This window comes from Salvia hispanica, chromosome 1 (assembly GCF_023119035.1).
Source record: "Salvia hispanica cultivar TCC Black 2014 chromosome 1, UniMelb_Shisp_WGS_1.0, whole genome shotgun sequence".
In the NCBI taxonomy this organism is placed as follows: domain Eukaryota; kingdom Viridiplantae; phylum Streptophyta; class Magnoliopsida; order Lamiales; family Lamiaceae; genus Salvia; species Salvia hispanica.
In genome coordinates this window covers 16,711,376-16,732,551 of record NC_062965.1, presented here as the reverse complement: position 1 = coordinate 16,732,551, position 21,176 = coordinate 16,711,376, and the positions used below count along the sequence as shown (strand labels likewise).

Below are 21,176 nucleotides of genomic sequence, written 5' to 3'. Positions count from 1 at the left end.
GCTGGTCTTTCTAAAACTCATAACGTTATGGGTATATGTCGGTATGTGTGCTCTTCGTGTAACAGTGAGAGAGAGTGTTCATACATATATTTCTAGGTTTGTATTATTAGCACAAATCTGGTTTATGTGCAATAATTAGATGAGAGAGAGAAATACACAAGACAGGATATTTATAGATCTAACTTTTATAAAACCTGAAAAAATAATTGAACCTAGAAAATGTATAATTGCATATCTTGGCATTGGCAAACTCAAGCTTGTAGTAGTAATATTTCCAGTTCATTTTCAAAGCCAAAAGCATGCAATTTTTTGTGAAAGAAGTTGTTAGACTTTTCGGCCCAATATTTTATTTGGCCCAAATCTTCAAAGCCCAATTCTTAAACCCAAACCCAAATTGCCTATTGGGTCAACACTGCCCTATGATCTGGCGAAGGCCCGCGTCGCTTCACCGCCCTCTCATAGTGTGAACGAGTGTTTTGAGTGAAATATTGAGTTAGTGTTTTTTTTTTTTTGAGATCTTGACGATTATTAAACTTGGTGTTCTTTTGGTCGGAGCTTTGTGTGTGTGAGCTTGCGCTGATGGTTTGGTCACTGATCAGGGTTTGGGTGGTTCACGATGAAGACTTGTGTCTCTCCTTGTCATTGTCGGCGATTGTTCGGTTAAAGATATCGGCTACGTTGGATTTGCAGCTATGTTAGTTTTACTATTTTGTTATATAATTATGGTTTTGCAACTATTTCCATTGTACGGTGAATCTATTACCAACTCCTGACTTTGAGCAGCAATTTTCATTCATAAAAAATAAAAAATAAAAAATTTAAAAAATGATCAGAAGCTTTTATGTTTTCTCTTAAATTTTTGGGAAATTGGTCTCTAAAATCATGAACTTTGCCTAAAATTTGGTATTTCCCATGAACTTTGAAATTGGTATATAATATCATGAGCTTTGCATTTTGTTTGGTATTTCCCACGGCATGTCTATTACTATATTGACTAACTTGTGAGGCTTTTTCATCATACTTCACACAATTAAATCAACGTGATTTTCAACGTAACTTTTTATCCTACATGTCATGAACTTAAAAAAGTGATTCAAAATATTATAAAACATATCACGGTTGCCTACGTTAAATAAGATTTTGATGAAAATATCTTATTTGAGTGAGTTTGGGAAATACCAAACAAAATGCAAAGTTCGTGATATTATATACCAATTTCAAAGTTTATGGGAAATACCAAATTTTATGTAAAGTTCATGATTTTAGAGACTAATTTCCCAGAATTTTTTATTATTTTTAAAATTTTAAATAACGAGAAACCTAATGATTGGCATTGTGTCGATGAGTTGTTTATTTATACACAACCGAGGCCCAATTATTTTTTTATTTAATTAATGAGGGGCCCAACCTTCTGAATTAAGCAAGGCCCAATATCTCTTCTTTTTCTCTCTACTCATGATCTCATATCTCTCTCGTTGTCTGCAACCAAAATCATCCCTCTTCGATTTCTTCTTCCATTTCCGGCTTTCTCCAAATTATTCTTCTCAATTCCTTCGGAATCCTCCTCCTAGAGGTATTTTTAATTTCAAATTGATCGCTTAGCTGCAAATACCTCGTTTTTCTGCTATCAATTCGGTGGAATTCAGCGGTATGAAGTGAAAAAGAGTACAAATTTGTCAGCAGCTATTGAGAGGAGTTGACGCACAGCTGCAATGGGTGGAAAAATGTGATTGGATTGTTCGCGGTTGGAGAGTGGCAAAATTGCAATTTCTTCCAACTATTCAGGTTTTATATATGTAGTGAAATTGCTTTTCATTTTCATTTTCCCTTTACTGATGTAGACTGCACAATTTGAAGGACAAGGAGTCATGGAGAATGAGGAAGGCAATTTGGAAAGTCGATTTGCAGGGTTGACGGTGAATGATCCCTACAGTATCAACGGCAATGATGGGTTATTTCAGGTTATGAAAGCAGTCGAAGCTGCTGAAGCCACAATTAAGCAGCAGGTATTCCTATTTATTTCAGTTAATCTATACCATACGCGGCCAGCTGTTTCGATGCAAGTGAAATTTATGTAATATCATTAATTCAATTTATTATTGCCTACTTGATCTTGTGCTTGTCCTTTCAACATGTTAGCTCGAGTATTGAATTTCAGTTCGATCTCCTAGAGTTAAGATAGAACCATTTTTTTGCTGCATTGATCTCAGCTGAGGATAAATTTATCATTCGTGGCCAGCTGTTTCGCCATACACGACTTTCAAAATCTCAACTGGTTTAACATTTATTAGATGGATGCCTCTATTGGAATTCGATGACCTGCTAACAGAGTTGCTAACAATTTATTACTACTTTCTTAGTTATATTGTTCTAGAATGTAGATTCAGGTTTGGTCCGTGAAGTAACTACCACTCGCTTAAGTTTTGGACTCAGTATGAAAATAGGAATACAGTAATCCAAAAACAATTCTACTTTATCTTGAAGTGTCACTATATTTGCTGCCTTATAGCACAACTGCATGCAATGAATTACCGTTTTTCTAAAAGCATAGTGCGGCAGATAGATTTGCCGATGATAGGTGTAATATTATAATAATTTAATTTAAAAAGCACAGTTGGGATAACTCATGATTCCTTTTGTGTGAAACGTTGTTAGCCTGTCGATTACATATTACTACATTTTACAAAGTTTGGTAAATATGGCAAGGACAAACTAAATACATTTGCAATATAAACACAGTTATTTTTACCTTTTAAAATTAACAAGTACTCTCTATGTCAGTAAAAAATGTCCGAGGAGCTTCTGGCACAGGTTTTAAAATGATCTTTAGGACTACTTTTTGTAGACAACCCAAAGACTAATTTTGTGGACGGAAGGAGTTATTGCTTCAAAATTGAAGTTTGGTGGGGTATGTATGCAGTTAATATACTTCATTTAACCGGTTAAAACATACCGTAGTTGTTCCACACCATTAAGCTCAGAGAATTCTACGTTGATACACAATTCTTGATTACATGTGCGATTAGACCTGGCTTGGGTGTAATGGTCACACCCCTTTTTTTTCTTCTTCACAAAATTCATCTGATCTGCATGTTGCTGAATATCCTCATTGGGAGCATTGATTCTCACAGTTTCCAGTTGAGGATTTTGTACATGCTCCGTTCTTTGCCTTCACCAAGAGGACAATATTGGTTTAGTTCACAAGACTAATTGGCTCTGTTACTACTTGATGCACACTAAGGGTAATAGAGATTAAAGATTGGGTAGACAAAATACTTCAAACACAGTTGGGACAAGTATCTTATGTGGAAATTAAGGAAAAGCAAAGTGAACTTTGATTTGGATTTTGGAGCACTTCAATTTCTGAAAATTTGATTAAGTAATTTTGAATTCTTACCAATATGATACTAGATAGTACTCTCTTATCATAAATGCTTTCATCCTTCTTGCCAAGATGACTCTTGGAACCCATAAGTTTTCACTACTACAATTATTCAGTATCATCCCTTTAGTTAACTTCCAACATCTATGCTTTACTTAGAGGGAATGGTTTCATTAGAGTTCCTGCAACTCCACTCTATTCTAAGTTATGAACTTGCTATATGTCTTTTATAAGCTTGTTAAACTTGGCAGTACAAAGAAAGCTATCCTGTTTTGTTTTCATTTTTACAGGTGGAAGAGAATAATCGTCTGAGATCTGAGCTTCAGAAAAAAAATGAGGAACTTGAAAACTATGTAAGAGCTCTTTCAAGAATGTGTGATGAATCATTTTAGGTCTAAAAGTATTGTTTGATTAGGTTTTACCTTTTTGTCTTTCTATTTGTACCATTAGCCATGTGGGTTTATTGTTACCTCAGAATTATGGACACATGTCAAAGAATACACTTTTGGATTGCGTAAACGACTAAACGAATATTTAGACCCCAAGCATAGAAGAATAATTAGTTAACTTGCTTGCCAAAAATAGACACACGGTAATATGGGTTAGAGGTCAGCAATGTATCACCATACTGTATGATGTTTTGACTTTCTTGAAGAATTTGAAGATTACATGTAGAATTTTAGATGATTTATGGAAGAAAACTAAATAAGATTTGTACAATACATGTGTCATTTGCGATTATTTGCCATTTCATGAATGTGCTGTGGAATGAACAAATACAGTTTCATGTATGTTGAACACACAATTATACATTATGGCTCATTTACCTGTATTGCTGACTTAACGTTACGGAAGCATTTTCTCCTCATTTTCTCTATCTAATAAGGTAGTTCCGACTCTCTGTCAACATTTTCCCCTGGTTTTATTTATGGGAAATCTAGTAATATTTCGGATATTTTCTTTCGTGGTATTTGAGATTATTTGGTCTTTGGGTAGAAAGTGAACATAAAGAAGTTCTGAATAATCCAAGGGTTCATGGAGGATGCATGTTACTGAACAGAAGGCTTTTAAACATTTTTTCTAAGAAATTTTGTCAAATTCAGAGCCCCTAAACCTTCTCCATTATGTATGGAGTTGTTTCTCTATGTGGGCTAGATTAAGTTCATGATGCACATTTTGTTTAGGCTGGCAATATTTAATTCTCTTTATTTGATTGATTTTGACTGTAGAAACCGGGTTACGGAAAATATCAAAATTATCAATCAGGTGGATGGGCTGAACATTTTAATTCACCAAGTAGAGCTGATCAACTAGTTCTACAATTAGAAAATCAACTAGCAGGACGAAATGTGGCCATCAATTCTGGACATGGCATGCCAGATTCCGTTCTTCAAACAGATGTTAGCAGAAGTAATAGGGATCACGTGATGCAAATGCATGTTGAGAACCAATTTGATAACAACATTAATGGATCATTGAACATGATACATGGTGATCATGCATCTTCAGATAATTCTGGTGTCGCTCAGATTATATCACCATCTATGACATCTACCCCTAGCAGGTATTTCAGACGCATGTGTGGTGTGTATGCATGTCGTTGGTTGTAATTTGTATTTTTTCTTTTGTAGGAACCAGCTAGAAGGCAATCTGGATCCAGAGTTAAGATATTCAGGAAGGGATTTGGTTTCTGTGGCTGATGTTAACAATAATGGTTCTTCAAAGCAGGTATCTTTTGACTTAAATAATTTATGATTTCAGATTGCCCCTGGCTAATGCCGTTCCAAAATGTTGACAATGAGATTGAGGTCACATCTATATGTTCATAAGTATTGATATATATTTCTCCTGTATTATTTTGTGTGTAGGATATAGTAGTACAGATTCGGGAACATGAAGAGGAGATTGCACAATTAAGGAAGCATCTCACAGAATTTTCAATGAAGGTAGGAAAGAGAGATCGTTCTCAGTCCTCTGTGTATTGTTTTGATTGAACCTTGGCTGTGTCTTTGCATATATTTGATTCATTTATCTAATTTTCTTACTAGGAATCTCAAATTCGCAACGAGAAATATGCCCTAGATAAGCGTATATCTTATATGCGTCTGGTAAGTAGTCTTTTTTGCTTTTGCTTATAATACCTTCTCAAAATCATGTAATCTTTGTATTTTCTTTTCCATAGGCCTTTGATCAGCAACAGCAGGATCTCATTCTTGCTGCCTCTAAAGCAATTTCCTACAGACAAGACATAATGGAGGAGAATGTTCGTCTTACATATGCTTTACAGGTATATGTATCGTTTAAATACTATTGTTTTAACACTCATGCTTGTTGTGTACAGATTTTGTTACTTTTGGCTTATTATCAGTCTTGATGCAACTTCAGTTAATTTCTTAAACTTGTATGGAAACTTACTTCTACCTGTACAACTGTATCTGTTATATCAACTGCATAATAAAGTTCAAATAAAAATTCGACTGTGCTTTTCCCTCTCTGCAAATGTTAGCTAAACATGTATTCAGGCTCAAGTTTTTCTTTCAGGCCACACAACAAGAAAGGTCAACATTTGTGACTTCGTTGATGCCTCTTCTTGCGGAGTATTCTCTTCAACCACCTGTTGCCGATGCGCAATCCATTGTCAGTAATGTCAAGGTATTCCCTTCAGGTTATTCTTGTATTTGTCTTAATGACATTGCCTGCAGAGAATTTTGTCTGTACTTCAGATGAGCTCTCATTTAGTGCAGTCTATAAGGTCACATTGCCATCTGCAAAAAAGTGAATGATAAGCAAGGTCTTACAGGGTTATGACACTATCTGCTAGATGATATTTTCGTTCTCCTTTGTTTGGTTCATAATTAAATTCAAGTGGTGTGAATGGTGTTGGGAGTGGTTGTGCTCTTGTTTTTGGTTATAAGGACACTGGAGAATATTCTAGATGTTTATAAGTCGGTACTTCATATTCTTTTGTTGGACCTGTTACACTTATATTCTAGATGTTTATAAATTGGTAATGATTTGGTTGAATACTAAATTAGAGCACTCTCTCCCATTGACTTATATTAAATCTTGTGTTTGCAGGTTTTGTTTAGACATTTACAAGAACAGCTTCTTGTGACTGAGGTATGTTTTCGAGGCTCGGAATGATTAGTTTGAAGGGGACGTACATGGAGATGCCAATGATTGAATTTGCATTCTTCATCTTCTTTCTCTTGGTCATTTGTTTGGTAAATTCATATGTAGGGGAAAGTGAAAGAATCAGAGTATCAGCTTGCACCTTGGCGTTCAGATATAAATTCATCTACTATCACTCAGTCACCTGTTTATTCTCATGAGGTATAGTTTACATTAGTATGCTTACTTAATGACAAAAACCTGCTTGATGCACATTGCACCCTTTTAGATTAATGACAACTGGATTGAAGAGCTTCTGCAATGATTGAGTTGGTGCTTGAGTTTCTAATGGCAGGATATGAGAGAGATTAAATGGTAGGACCGGTGCAGGATGTAATATCCTTAGTCGGGTTGAAGTGGCAGGACACAAGAAAACTGGTTTGGGATATGAAGTGGTAGAGAGATGCATATACAATAATTATTAGTCATCACATGTTTTTATATTCTCTAGTTATGGATTCTCTCATGTATGGACATAAGTATACTTTATGTAGTTTGTAAAGACTATTAATTGTCTGGACTCTGGATGAGCTTAGTGAAAAAACATTCTGACAACTCAGTTTCAATTTCCCATTTTCTTGTTGTAACTGTGTTCAGTGTTCAATTGTCTCAACAGAAAGGTAGTCCCTGGATCGAGATCCTAATTTTTGTACCTAACTGATAATAATTGATGTAATTGTGAATCAATTCAGGCATTAAGAAGCATAAATTCCATTTAGAATGGTAGTCTAGACTGAATGTTATCTCATATCTTGAATTCCCTGCCAGATAAAGAAGGGGTTGGAATTGGTTCCTCAACAAACATATTCTGATGGAAAGATGCCATCTTCAGATTCTCAGACTACAATGGATATTTTAGGTCTTCCTCAAAGTGGGCTGGAGAACTTGAAGAACCCAGAGCACGAGTTGGGGAGGCATCCACCTCTTGGAAGCAGGTTTGGCTGAAATAGATTCTAACTATAAAAGTATATATGCTATCTCAATCATCTGCCTTCATCTGTCTAGTTGCATAAATGTTCTCTTGTCATTTTTTGTCATTTGGAGTGGGAACACAGATATCTCGCTCTCTCTAGTTATAACGCATAGAAACTACTGCAACTTGGAATGCTTGAGCAATGTCAGTCCTCTGTACTGGTGATGTGTTTTATAAAGTTTTAATGCCTAGATTCAGCACCAGAACTCCAATGGGAAACATTGATTGCTGTCTCTTATAGTTGGAATGCATGGTCATATTCACTCTTAAAGTGTGGATTAAGTAGTTATAAGGATATAAGAATAAGAATAGTACTATATTAATGGGGCAGTACTGGATAAGTATAACCACTGGATAAATTGATTTATTACCGACAATCTGTCAACTTCTGACTGAATTGGATTTAGTAATAAGGACAATTTGTCAACTTCTGACTGAATTGGCTTTAGTAATAATAGCTGATTTATCGTAATTATGATTTCTTATGCATATCTTGCCCTGGCAAAAAATATTTCTGCAACTTCTTGTGTATTTAATGATCACTCTTAATCTCTTACAAGTTACAACCTCTCTTTAGAAAGACATTTATCTAATAGTAGAAATAATTTACTCAATTATCATGTTGTTCCACTTCCATAAGCAGTTTAATTTTTTTTTATCTGCATATAGTTGTGCTCTCCACACCATCAATGTAAGCAATTCTCCGTAAATCATGTAAACATGAAGAACTGAAATGTGGTCTTATTTTATTGCAAAGATGAGAGTTATAATTGTTGTCTGGTGACCTTTGTAAGTTTGCGATAATATTCTCATGATACTTTTGTTGAGTTTTAAAAAGTACATTTGTGTTCTTTTAGGAATACAGCATTCCCTGAAATAGCTCAACAGATTGCATACAACCAGGTGGATCCGCAAAATGTTCGTAATAGTGAAGCTACAGTTAGTAAAAAAGTTACATTTGGTGACCTTGTTAGAAGTAGTGAGTCGGACGAACCTGAAAACAGAGGACTTCTGAGTGATAGAGAGCCATCTGCTAACTGGAATTCCAACACTGCATCTACGACTTCTATGGATGATCCCAACTCATCTTTCTCTCCTTTTCTACCCCCGGTTCTGGAGGAACCCTCATCGTCATTCTCAGAGGGTCTGCACTTGTTTGATTTCAGTTTTCTTACTGCTTTGATCATGGTATGGTTGTCACTGAACTAAAAATTGAAAATGTTGGTCAGCTGCTGATGATGATCCTCTACCGGCAATAGATGGCCTCCAGATTTCAGGTGAAGCTTTTCCCGGTCAGCAACTACAAGCATGCGGATACTCCATTAATGGAACAACCAGTTGCAATTTTGAGGTGCTTCTACTTTCATTCTGTAGAAAACTTTTGTCATTTTTGGCACTAGTAGCAGACCATTTCTTGATTTGCTGTAGGTTATGCCTGTTCTGTCATAATCACACAAGTTTCCCTTGAATTTACAGTGGGTGCGGCATTTGGAAGATGGATCTTTTCGTTATGTTGATGGTACTCATTTTAGCGTAATCCAGGTTTTAGTTCAATTTAGTTCTTTCTCTAAGATAATCCCTATCATGTAATTATGTATTGTCCTTGACAGGAGCAAAACAACCGAATTATCTTATTACTGCGGATGACGTTGATACTTATCTGGCCATTGAAGTACAGCCACTAGATGATAGAAAACGGAAGGTATTATAGTCCTTTATTTTGTTTTAGATAGTTTGGATTGGGAAAACTAGCTAGTAGCTGGAAATACTGAAAAACTGACTAGTAGCTGGCAAATAAATATTAATTCTATGTTTATCAGTGTGCTTGACGTCAAATACTGATGGGTTTACTTGCTCGTATCTGATGTCCCTTTCCTTTTTTCGGGCATTTCAGGGTGAACTTGTGAAGGTCTTTGCCAACGAGCACAGGAAAATTACTTGTGGTAATGAAATACTGATAAATTCATAACCTTAGTTGGCCTTTATGCTAAAGGTTTAGGATATCAGACTTGCTTAGCATTATAGAGTATAGACAATATGTATTTCGTAAAACTTCACATTGAGCCAGCTTGGCAAGAAATTAATTTGAAAAGCTTGTAGTTGTGGCATCTACTTTAGACATATTCCCAAGGTTTTAAACTGAAAATAAAGCAGTCTCCCTTACAAATTGTTACCTAACCTCTTCAATCTTATTTAAATATGTGAGCATGCTGAAATGAGTTATTTTTCTTTACTAGTATATTTCTTAATGCTGTGCTCGATTTCATGGTGATTGAATTTGTCTGTTATGAGCATTATGCGAGAAATTTTCCAAAGCTTTTTCTATTCTTGGTTTCCCTGTTAGACATATATTTAGGTGCACAGTTGTGTAAATGTTACTAAAAAAAATTAAAATGGTATCTAATATAGGCCAGACCCTGTTTTTAGTACACATTTTCAGTACTTAGTTAATCAGTTACGAGTGATTTTATTCTTTCTGATTAGTTGGTAAAGATTTACTGCCGTGAACTCTAACGTGTTTATTTTACTCTATTTAGTAATTTAAGTTCTCTTTTGCAGATCCTGAAATGCAAAGGTGCTTAGAGAGGAACCTTTATGCTGCTCAAGCTTCTTACAAGATATCGCTGTCGGTATGATTTATGAATCACAACGTCAATTTTTTATCTTCTCGTTTTAATAAAAATTTAATTAGGTTTGGCTCCATTATCGTGGTTTATTATTATATCTTCAGAAGCATCTTGTGTGAGAGCAATTTGTGGTAGTTTTTTATTATTAAATAGAGCACAAAGGTCAATTAAAGAGTATCAAAATATGGAGTTGTATCTTTAATGAGGCAAATCCTTTGAGGAGTGCGGCAAAAAATTAACACTATCTAAACCTTGCTGATGTCAATCTCACTGCTTGTAGACCTCTATCTTGAAGGGCCCTATTAATTCATCTCTTTTCTGTTTTCTTTATCCTTCGATTCTGAAGAGTGGATATCTTGATATATGGGAGCAAGCTACATTGACGATTAAAAGGGATGGTTACAGCATAAAAGGTAGCGGTCCTAATGGGACTGTAGTCACCGAGAAGTTTTCATCATCTACTTTTGTATGTATCTTCTATCTCCTTTGCTTTACTTTTCCAGTCTCTAATAATTAGTATGTTTGATATTGCTTCCTTATTGTGCACATGTATCCTGAATTTTCTTATTTATGTACTATATTTAGGTCTCTATTCCATATGGAAGTCCAACAGAGTTCATTATAGGTGATTCTCAGGGTACTGAACGTATGTTGAGAGTTGAGAGCTTGGCAGATATAAGTGGGTAAGTTTCGGTGGATGGTTATTTCTTATCATGCAGAAATGCTTGGCAGGCTGAAATTATGATTGATGTTATCTTGCTGTGCTCATAAGAAAACAAATTTTCTGCTATATGGTTGGAAAAAAGAAGATAACAAAATTGGATTAAATTTTTTTAAGAAAAGGTTAGTTGCAAATTAAATCACCACCTTAGGCCAAACCTTGGTATACAAGATTACTTTCAAGTGTAGCAAATTTGTACCCAACCTTTCCATGTATTGTAATTGGGACCACCTTGAAATACATCCGGCCGCCCAAAATCCGACTTGTGGAGACAATTCCAGTGCTCAATGCCTCACAATTTACAGCATACATGGATTAATAAATTAACATGGTTGATCTTCGGCGCTTGGATATTCTGAGAGTGGTCCGAATTGCCAAATATTCAAAGGGTGGTAAGAATTTGCTACACACTGAAAGTGATGGTCGGATTACCCCAACTTTTTGAAACATTTGATTTACGCAACGGAAGAATGGGTGTATTCACCGGATTCTTGGTTGGATAATTGTTTAATTAGATGGATTTATTTGTTTTAGGACATGTGCTGTGTTCCCAACTTTAACGTATTTCTTCAAAAACCCTCCATTTTTGGAAAAGTTTGGTTTATGACCTGTTTGTTTGGGGACATTGTCTAGAGAACCCTGAAAACTGGTGACAGCATAATTAGCCGCCTGGAGAAAAAGCTTCGCCTCAGTTAAATTATAAGTCACGCAGAATCTGACTCATTTTTCATCGCCGGATTATGTCAAACGAGACAAAGATGACACTTATCATAAAGTTGGGGGTTTTAACTGAAATATAAGTTCAGGTTATTTTATGAAAAATGCTAAAAGTTGGGGATATAAAACATGCTTAATGTTAGAAAAAGGACAAATAAATTATTGCAGTGCCGCTATAGTTTAGCATTATGAATGTTCAATGTTGCCATGATCACAGCAGTTTGTATATTCTTCCCAACTTATGTGGGCTTGCATTAGTGAAATGTTTTATGCAAATCCGTTAAAGCATTAAGCTATTTAAACCTGAAATCGTGCATCAAAACGAAACACCTCGTTTTTTGGAGAGATACGGAACTCGGTGGAACTTCTGTTACTAACCGTAGGCCAAAGGAGCATGATCTGATGAAATCAAGGTATGTGAGTGATCCTCTTGACAGCGAACACCGCAGTCTAGGACTTGACAAACAGCACACGGTCGAGGCGCTCTAACGAGCCAAGGATGACCTTCCATCCCCAAAGAGACCCAGAAGATGGCCATCCTTGGCTCGCAGGGGTGATTTATTGCTATTCTGATGGTAGATGAGCGGCGGGACAGCACTGTTGATAGGCATCGTGAGGTGTTGAATTTTGCTGACTGTCAGCTGGTTGATCCAAGTTTTCATGGGTCAGTCTCCTGTGGGCTCGCGTAGGTCTCTTTTCAAGCGCTTCCATCGTGTGCAGTTGGGCGAGTTCTAGACTGCGGTGTTTGCTGTCACGAGAGTCACTCTCTTACCTCAAATTTTGTCAGATCATGCTCATTTATTGGTTCTGTGTCAATCTTCTCCTTCATATTTGTATTGTTATAGCTGTAGTTTAGAGTAGGGTTCCTTTTCTTTGACATGTTTTGTGCATATGCAACATAACAAGCGCTGTTTTTTGCTTGTTAATCTTTTTGTAATTTGTTGGAAAGTTTAGATATTTGAGTGCTTTCTTTATATGGTAGATAGATCCTTTTATTTTTGGATTTGATTGTAATTTATAACCTAGTTTATGCACCCTCTATGTATAGGGAATCCTTTGTACTTCTACAATACACGGAAAAATATTTTTTCCCAATACAGCTTAAACAATTGCATTTGGATAATGTATCAACACTTTTTTAGTAGGGCATCTTCTTCTTTTTGTTATTTACATTGATAAGGTATGAGGATATCCCCTTGCTTTGGAAGGCACTATGATTTTCTTTTATCTTATCATCTGAGCGGCATCCTATCAAATGTAGCTTTTGCTTTTGATATCATTAGTTGTTGAGACGTGTTAAGTGTATTTTCTACATTCGTAGTAATACAGAGAGCAAGTTTGTTTATTGTGGTGTTCTTCCAATTCATCGCCTGATCCTTCTTTTTTCTTTTTAAAATTTTCAGTTCAAGAGACACGATTGTTCTCACCTTCCGGTTGTTCATCTTAAAGGTACATTTCGTAGTCCTTTCATTTCTTCCATAAACCATACATCAGAGTTTTTTCAGATTTTGTACATGTCCTACTTGTAAGCAAAATTTGATCATAATTCATAGCTCTTCTTTCCAGAAAGCCTTAGGAAATTGACAGAAAGCGTTTGAATTCTTCAAGTTCTGCGCAAGTTTTGTGATTTATGGCCTGTCCTGCTAGTGGTGGATAATTTAAATTAAAAAACTTTGTTTACTTAATCAATTCTCACCGCACGCTCTGTATGATAACCACCAATCCTTCGAATTCCAGTCACCAAATTGTGTGCTCACATGAACAATATAATTAATTATTTTGTAGAGTAATATCTGCAAAATAACTGTCAGTATCAACTCCTTAATTAGCTATGAACTGATTTTGTTCTGTTATTTTATGTAAGCTAAGGTTGTTCGACTTCGTGTAGCCCTGTTTGGTGTGACTGCCAAAGATAGAATAGCTTGTGTGTAAGGTAGATGTAATGGTTGTTGCAACTCTCCTGCAACCGATTGGTTTTATCAAAACTTGGTATACAAAAAATCATGGGGTTTCGATGCAAAATCAATCGAAAACTTTATATAAGTTTTCTAGTGCACATGGCTGCTTAACTTGAGAAAACATATGTAAATTTGTTATGGTAGAGTCTCCTTATGACTATTCCAACAAATAATGCTGCAGGCTGGTGAGAAGAAGAGGAAGAAGAGAAGCATATTCTTTAGCAAGTAAACATTTGTATAAACCTAATTATGTTGTGCATCTGTCAATTTTTTCACCTGTGCTGATCGAAAAGATATAGGACAGGATTCGATTAGGTATAGGGAGTGTTTTGTTTTCTTGCAATTTAGATTTCTTGACATTTGTATGGAGCTCAAATACAGATTTTAGTCTCATCTACAGCCTTTTTGGTGGTGTTGATGGTCTTTTCTCTCTTTTTTCACTGAAATATTTTTGACATACATTTAAGATATGTGATTGTGAAGTTATGATATTATTATTGATGACATGATGAATTGCCTTCTTGGGACTTTAGAGAGAAAAAACCAAGCACAGGAGAGGAGAGTGCAATGAGGTTGAAACTTGAGATTAGAATTAGGTCTAATAGATGAAAAATACTCATGTTATCAATTATAGTAGGAGCATTATTTGTTTTGTGTTATATATTTGTTTTTATTTTAGAACCACAAATAATATTAATGACGTCAGTAATTTTGTAAATTACATAAAATCTGAATTACATTTATTCGTTTTTCTATAATTTTAAGAAAATGATTTTTAGTGAGAGTGAAGAGAATAAACAAATAATTGAGGAGATGATAAAGTAGAAGAGAGAATAAAGTAGAAAGATTAAAAAGGGTTTAATTTTGCTAAAAAGAAACTAACTCATTGAATTCGAGACATTCAAAATGAATACAACTGCAAGACATTTGGTGATACTATAAGGCAATTTGATAATTTCTATAATTTGATTGATCAATTCATATTCAATTGAAAAGGTGATAGGATAGGAGAAATACTACTTTTTAATATAATCATGTTCAATCTATCTCTTAAAGAACATGAAATATCTCATGTAGTCCATTAAAATTTAAACAATTGAGATAGAGACTTGTTTGTTGATTCATTTCAATAAATTGAGAGAATTTCATGTGGTCCATTAAATTTACACCATGGAAAGTTAAAAAAATATAATGTTAAAAGGAAAAAAGTTGGGATTTATTGAGCATGAATGCCCTGCAGAAGACAAACATGAGGGAGAAGCCAAAACTTCAATGAGAATAACAAAAATATTAATGGTGTTGCACATTGTGACAAATGCTCAAAATCAATTTTTAATATTTATATCTCTGGACATCACCTTTTGCTGCTCATGAATAAAGTGTATTGATTTGATGTATCAGACAGAAAAAAATAAATTTATATGTATGTATATTTATGTATGCAATATGTGTGAAAACATTAAACTAGTGTATATAATGATGGTCCATGGGACATAAATATGTTCTCTCAATTCCAGAAAAATCTTCAACTTTTTTTATTTTTTACCCCAATAGTATAGATGAAATATTTCATTTCCATTTTTAATATGGAATGCCATGTAATTTTCAGTTTCTGGATCAGTCATTTTTACATAAAATTAATATTCCCAATTTAATTGAGTCTAATTCTTTTTTTGGACGTCCCGAGCTAAATGAGTTATTTCATTCTTTGAAAAAAAAAACAATCTTTTAATCTCTCTCATTTATGAGTTTATTCTTCATTTATCTATAGCTCACTATAAACACCATTTTTTTTATATTTCATGCCAAAATTAAACGCACCGATTATTTTCCGAATCTTGAATGAGTGGAGAACACATTATTAGACCCAAACTCTATGAAGATAGAGTTGGACTACATGAATTGAGCAAACTTTATAGATAAAAACTAGCCCTCTATTCATGCTCCAAGTACATATAGCGCATGCAACCATTGTTCACAAATCTATGAAACAACATTAAATTATATGAATGCAAAATCACAAAAATATGAAGTAAAAAAATAGAGGGGGTGTGGGGTTTGATGATGTGGGGGACAATTTAGCCTTGGGATTGCTCACATTTACTACCAAAGATTGAATCTTTGAATCTTGGTAGCCCCATAACAAATTTGACAGTGATTAGACCATATCTAGGCTCTTTTCCCACTGCCCTCTCTCTAAAAAGACACACACTGAGCGTGTGTCTGTGTGTGTGAAATGGAATTTGAGTGCCCCAAGGCAACAAAAAGGGTAGCATTCATAACTTCTTCAAAAGACCAAAAGGAAGTAGTAGGAGTATCATTCTTGTTCTTTTCTCTCATTTCTTGAACTCCATTTTCTACAAAATTTTCATCAAAATTGAATCTTTTTTGGGTTGATGGAGAGAATTGGATGGAAGGAATGCAGAAGATTAGTGTGGAGGATGAAAGCAGCAATGAAGAAGGTGATGAGGAAAGGGAGAAGACAGCAGTTGAGATTTCAGTATGATCCTCATAGCTATGCCCTCAACTTTGATGAAGGAAGTCACCAAGAAATCTTTAGAGAAGATAGAGATTTCCCACTTGAAAAATTCCCAGAAATTAGAGTTTTGATTTATGTTGTTGTGTGGGTGGTGTGAGTTCAACACCTTCAATAAGGTAACACAATGTTGAAATTTGTATTGCCATATAACTAGTAGTGTCTGATCCATATCTTATGCATAGGAAAGGTTGGCCAAACTTTATTCAATTACTATTCTCTGAAGTCTAAGTCTCAACTTTTGGGGTTCATCATGGATTGGATATAGTAAGAAAACTAACATAAGATAGGATTTTCGGGTGAAATCAAGAATGTCAGTTTTTACGATGTTGTTTGGTTCGTCAAATTGTTTTCATAGATAAATAGTTAAGAGTTTCAAGATAAGAGTTTTTACGATGATGTTATTTACTACGTAGTAGTATATATTAAAATAGAAGGGGAAAAAGGGAGAGTGGCAACAGATTATTAACAGAGCTCACAGAGCATGATTTTTTTTTAATTTTTCAGAACAAAGTGAACAATATTTGATTTGACAGATACAACTAGCTAGTTTGAGAGACCAATAGTGTAGTGCACAAGTAGAAACATGAGCATTACTAACTCTAGAAGAATCACAAGTAATCTTGCAATGGTGTTAAAGAGAAGGATCCTCAAGTGTTGTCGTAGACCAATCCGTAATTCGAGGATAAGAAGCCATTTCATCCAGATGATTTTGAGCCCACACTAGCATTTTCATCAATTTAGGAAGCTTTGGATCTGTCACACATTATAACCAAATATTAAGTAAAATAGATACTAGTAGCACAATATATTTACTGTGGAATCCCAACTAAGCCATATTGTTGAAGTGGTGGGTAATTTTGGGAGAAAAAGTAAGTAGAGTTCCATCCAATCTTGCCCAAGTTCTTGTTTTCATTTAAAGCAACAAGAAAGGGTTCATATTTTATGTTGATTCAGCTCGAGATGTTTAGATGCACTACTACTTAATCGAGGTATTCTCTCATGTGTCAAGGGTACTAACCTTTTTCATGGCTTTGGCTAGTGAGGATGGCTGCATTAACCTCAGTAGCAGTCTTGAGGCGCTGTGATATATCTAGCAAATCACCAACGGGGCAGTTGCTGACATCTTCAAATGCGAGCAGTGCAACGGTCCTCTCCAACTCTTCTAAAAAGCAATGCTGAAATCAAAGATTTTTATCGAATCAAAACTCCTACTGACAAAGATAGTGACCTTGAGGAAAGAAGACTATTTATCATGAAACAGATGCACCGACAATATTCCTTAATGAATGAAGATTAACAGAAAAACAGCCAGAATATTACATTTTCTTCCCCTCTTGGAGCTAGTTCTTCTTGAGCAAACTCCAAAGCCTCTTTAATCTTACCATTGCGGATCAGTTCTATCAACCTTTGCTGTTGGAGATGGAAAAAGAGTAGGGGGTTTGTGTCCAATATCTGCAACGAAAGCTCAAGAAAATCAGATTGTGCGGCTTTGATACGAAGCCTAGAAATCCATGGCAGTATATCTAGTTATTGCATATAAAGATGCATTTATCAGAACTGCAAGTAATGAAAATTCTGCAGGATATCTCAATAACAAATTTCATGCTGCTCTGAATCAAGCAAGCTGATTGTATAGTCACGCATACTGGATTGATAATATATGTAAAACAGATAATCCACCCAGTTAATGTTAATATTCAGCTGAAAGGGAAGTGCCCACAATGTGCTCTCGGTAAAGAACATTGGCCATTAATATAAAAATATCAAGAAAAAAGTCCTTCTCATAGTTGTCATACAATTGAAAAATAGGTGGTGTTGGTGTCATCATCAACAGCTCAAAATAACCCAAGAGAGGGTTGAAATGGGTTAAAAAGTAAAACACAATATGTATTCTGTAGTACTGAATATTTTACTATACTATAACTAAAAGTTATTACTACACCTAGCTTTTGCTAATTGGTGAGCAAGTTACCACATTCATGAACATCTAGAACAAGAAAAGGGGAGTATCCTTTGATCCAAATACTCAAAAAGTTAAAAAGTTATCATTAAGTTGAAAGGGGGGTATCAGTTTGTGTGAATAATGAGGGCAGCAATAAAGTTATATATACGCTGGTCAAAAGCTATCACCTTCTCATACGCCAATTATAAATGCATAGGTGTTTGATTTCATGAGATTTATCCTATGCATCTTGCTCACTATCTCATTCTAACATTTTTGAGGCAAGCCATTTTATTTAATCAGTACAAGTCTACAATTCAAGCTAAATTAAGGAAGATACGAAAGCAAAATAAAAACTAAAAATGAAGATTCTTAAGAAGCCCAACGAAGTACATCATAGTTGATTGCATAACTATGGTAGTACTATGAGAGCTTTCAAACAGTATCTCGCAGCAGAGAAATGATATTACTAGCTTATGCAGTTATACAAAATATTGACATCAGTTACCAACTAGCAAAAGAAGTCAATAATCCAAAACACCATTGAATATCACATTGTTTCCTTTTACGAACAACCAAGCAACAACAAAAAATCATCTCACCTCAGGGTTCAGATCATTAACTTTTTCAATCGCATCCTCCACATTACCACTCTGTACCGCCTTCTTCACTGCCATACGATCAGTGATAGTTGCAAGATCCATATCTGCTGTTATCCAATAAGGAATTCAAACTAGTATCCGTATATGACGTAGCATACAAATATACGTCTAAACAATCTAACGAAAAAGGTTAATTCATAAATATTCATATGGATACGTTCTGTCCCGGTCTCTATCTGAAATATTTCCGCAACCTCAACAAAACCCTCGGTAACCAGAAAATTCATCACCAATTTATTCATATCCTCTTTCTTCGGCTTAACGCTACTGAGCCTCTTTTCCCATTCTTCCCTAGTTATAACCTTTTTCGACGAGGCCTGCAAGAGCAATCCAATGTTCACAAAACTCAGCATTGCCACCAAAAAATTCACATAAATAGATAATGATTCCAATGCTACAGTAAAAAAAACAACTCAATTAGCCCAACTAAAGAGTGATCTCATCGATCATTGTCAAGAATAATTCCAATTTAGACCAATTTCCACCAAAAATCGAGGCTTTGAAACATCCATGATATCTCAGTAAGAAAGAAATGAAAAAAGAAATTAAACGCACAAACATATTCAACAAGAACCGACAAGAAACTAAAAAGTGAAAACAGCAGACCAATAATCAATCGGGAGATATTCTATTCGGAATCAACTAAAAAACATATCCAGTAACAGCAATGAACCCGTGAATTAAAAAAAGTTTAAGTGTGATTTCAAGAACTAGGGAAAAAGTTGGACTGTAATTAACAATAGTAGAAATTTGGAATTGGCGCAACGAGGGTGAAATTGAGAGGTGAATTTACCATTGCTAGAGATGAAATGAGAGAACTATTGCATCAATTTCCGAATCAACGTGTGAATTAGTGCCAAGACTCGCAACTTCTTCTGTGATTTTGCTCTCTAAAATTGGCTGTAATTTTTTTCCTTTTCAAGAAAAAGAAAAGGAAAAATGAATTATTTTTATTTATGATCTTTTGTAATTTTATTACTAAGGACATTCACAATATAGCCCCGGATGGATGATCGAATATGGGATGTGTCGGGGCTTTACTGTGCGACGTTCGGATGGGAACGGTTCCGATTTTACTTTGGGTGGGGACGATGGTTGGCTGGTCGGGTTGTTTCTCGCCGTTCATGCGGCTAAGCATCTGAACGACAAATCGTGATATTTTTATTTTTGTCTATATTTATTTGTAATTAATTTTATTCATTTCATTTTCACCTCACTCGCTCCTATAAACACATAAGTATATCCACTCCTTTTTCACATCATATAGTGGTTCGTGAGTCGGGACTTTGATCCAATAAGCAACCATTCGATACGATCAATATATCATTTGCAGGTGCAACCTCGTTGCCTAATCATCAACTCCCCAAGGTGCATATGTCCTCGAAATCATGCTCGTAAGCCTTAATCAAAAGCCTTGGCGCGCACATAAGAACAAAGTGAGGAATATATTATGAAATCCACCATGTCCATCTATCAAGACGACACCAAACACACTTTTCACATTTGTTAAAACTTAGGGCTCGTGCGCTTCTTTTTATTTGAAAAAAGTAAGAAATGAATGTTGAATTAAAATATAATAAGCTGGTCCCACCAAGCAGTAAATAGTTGAGGGAGTCTGGTGTTCCATATTTGGCTGACAAGAGCAGAAATTGAGGACTATGCAAAAATATCAAATGAACACCGAACCAGCTTTATTGTCATGATTTGACTCTATTTCTGATCAATTATTGAACACGGAACGAACCCTTAGAAGAAAGCACAGTTCATCAAGAAGTGATTAGGAAATGAAGAATCGGTCATAGGTAAACGCACAAATCACATGTAATTTGTAAGTTGAAAAATGGTTGGTATAGCTACTAATAGTTAGGGATAAAATTGATAAACTTCAATAGTTAAAATAAAAATGTGGCGTAAAAAACATTATAAACTACAGATGGGAAATTAGTTCATTACCCACAATTTTTTTTTACTACTATTAAGTAAGTAATCCTTTAACTTTGGGCTTTCATGAGTTCATCCACCTATTTAATTTGAGAAAGTTGTACCCAAAATGCTTGCATTCACTTGGGCTTGGCTTGCTATTGCCATTGCATATCGAAAATTCTCAACTATGTTAGTATTCGATAAATCACGATAAATTTAAGAATCTTTTACCAATTTTATAATTCGAATTTAATAGTATTACATCTATGGACCAATAAATTGAATATAAATAAATCCCAATAACCCCCCTAACTGCCCACTATCTTGAATCTTGATTAACCTCTTAATTAGTTCATTATTGAACTTTAAAAAAATCATTAATAATTAATTATACTAGTATATTAGGGTAAACATTGAACATTATTCATTAGTATTATACTCTAGTAAATATTGAGTAATTAATGAAGTTTTCTTAGACAACAAGCAATAGAGAAGGCGACTTTGTCAGTCCAAATGGGAAAAAGACAAAACGGCGCACGTTAAAAGCATATAAATAATCAC

At 35.0% G+C, this 21,176-nt stretch overlaps 2 protein-coding genes across 10 annotated transcripts; one reads left to right on the top strand and one right to left on the bottom strand.

Moving 5' to 3' along the window:
- The first annotated feature begins 1,454 nt into the window (after nt 1–1,454).
- On the top strand, nt 1,455–13,972 carry LOC125222084. 7 transcript variants are annotated; one of them, XM_048124533.1, is made up of 23 exons: nt 1,455–1,573; nt 1,684–1,785; nt 1,858–2,006; nt 3,673–3,735; nt 4,612–4,946; nt 5,014–5,110; nt 5,251–5,328; nt 5,431–5,490; nt 5,565–5,669; nt 5,924–6,034; nt 6,461–6,502; nt 6,623–6,715; nt 7,322–7,488; nt 8,384–8,670; nt 8,756–8,877; nt 9,003–9,045; nt 9,137–9,228; nt 9,421–9,469; nt 10,086–10,156; nt 10,500–10,619; nt 10,739–10,836; nt 12,995–13,040; nt 13,731–13,972. In XM_048124533.1, exons 3-23 carry the CDS (start codon nt 1,869–1,871, stop codon nt 13,776–13,778), a joined length of 2,265 nt encoding a protein of 754 aa, XP_047980490.1. In that variant the 5' UTR covers nt 1,455–1,573; nt 1,684–1,785; nt 1,858–1,868; the 3' UTR covers nt 13,779–13,972. The 7 variants fall into 7 exon arrangements, 6 of the variants coding, with proteins under 6 accessions (XP_047980490.1, XP_047980483.1, XP_047980518.1 ...); XM_048124526.1 differs by having other exon boundaries at nt 1,462–1,573; nt 1,681–1,785; XM_048124519.1 differs by having other exon boundaries at nt 1,501–1,573; nt 1,647–1,785.
- A 2,573-nt stretch (nt 13,973–16,545) lies between these two features.
- LOC125215217 (protein GID8 homolog) lies at nt 16,546–19,631 on the bottom strand. 3 transcript variants are annotated; one of them, XM_048116588.1, is made up of 6 exons: nt 19,486–19,631; nt 18,850–19,009; nt 18,633–18,736; nt 17,409–17,540; nt 17,107–17,263; nt 16,546–16,841 (listed from the first exon to the last, which is right to left on the bottom strand). In XM_048116588.1, exons 1-6 carry the CDS (start codon nt 19,486–19,488, stop codon nt 16,720–16,722), a joined length of 678 nt encoding a protein of 225 aa, XP_047972545.1. In that variant the 5' UTR covers nt 19,489–19,631; the 3' UTR covers nt 16,546–16,719. The 3 variants fall into 3 exon arrangements, with proteins under 3 accessions (XP_047972545.1, XP_047972537.1, XP_047972551.1); XM_048116580.1 differs by having other exon boundaries at nt 18,633–18,739; nt 19,486–19,630; XM_048116594.1 differs by lacking the exon at nt 19,486–19,631 and adding an exon at nt 19,299–19,427 and having other exon boundaries at nt 18,633–18,739.
- Nucleotides 19,632–21,176: the final 1,545 nt, after the last annotated feature.

Coding starts and splice junctions, on each gene's coding strand:
- LOC125222084 (XM_048124533.1), top strand. CDS start 1,869: ATGGAGAATGAGGAAGGCAATTTGGAAAGTCGATTTGCAGGGTTGACG. Junction 2,007..3,672: donor AAGCCACAATTAAGCAGCAG/GTATTCCTATTT, acceptor TCATTTTTACAG/GTGGAAGAGAATAATCGTCT. Junction 10,620..10,738: donor AGTTTTCATCATCTACTTTT/GTATGTATCTTC, acceptor TACTATATTTAG/GTCTCTATTCCATATGGAAG.
- LOC125215217 (XM_048116580.1), bottom strand. Junction 17,541..18,632: donor TTAATGATCTGAACCCTGAG/GTGAGATGATTT, acceptor CTTTCGTTGCAG/ATATTGGACACAAACCCCCT. Junction 16,842..17,106: donor TAGCCAAAGCCATGAAAAAG/GTTAGTACCCTT, acceptor AATGTGTGACAG/ATCCAAAGCTTCCTAAATTG.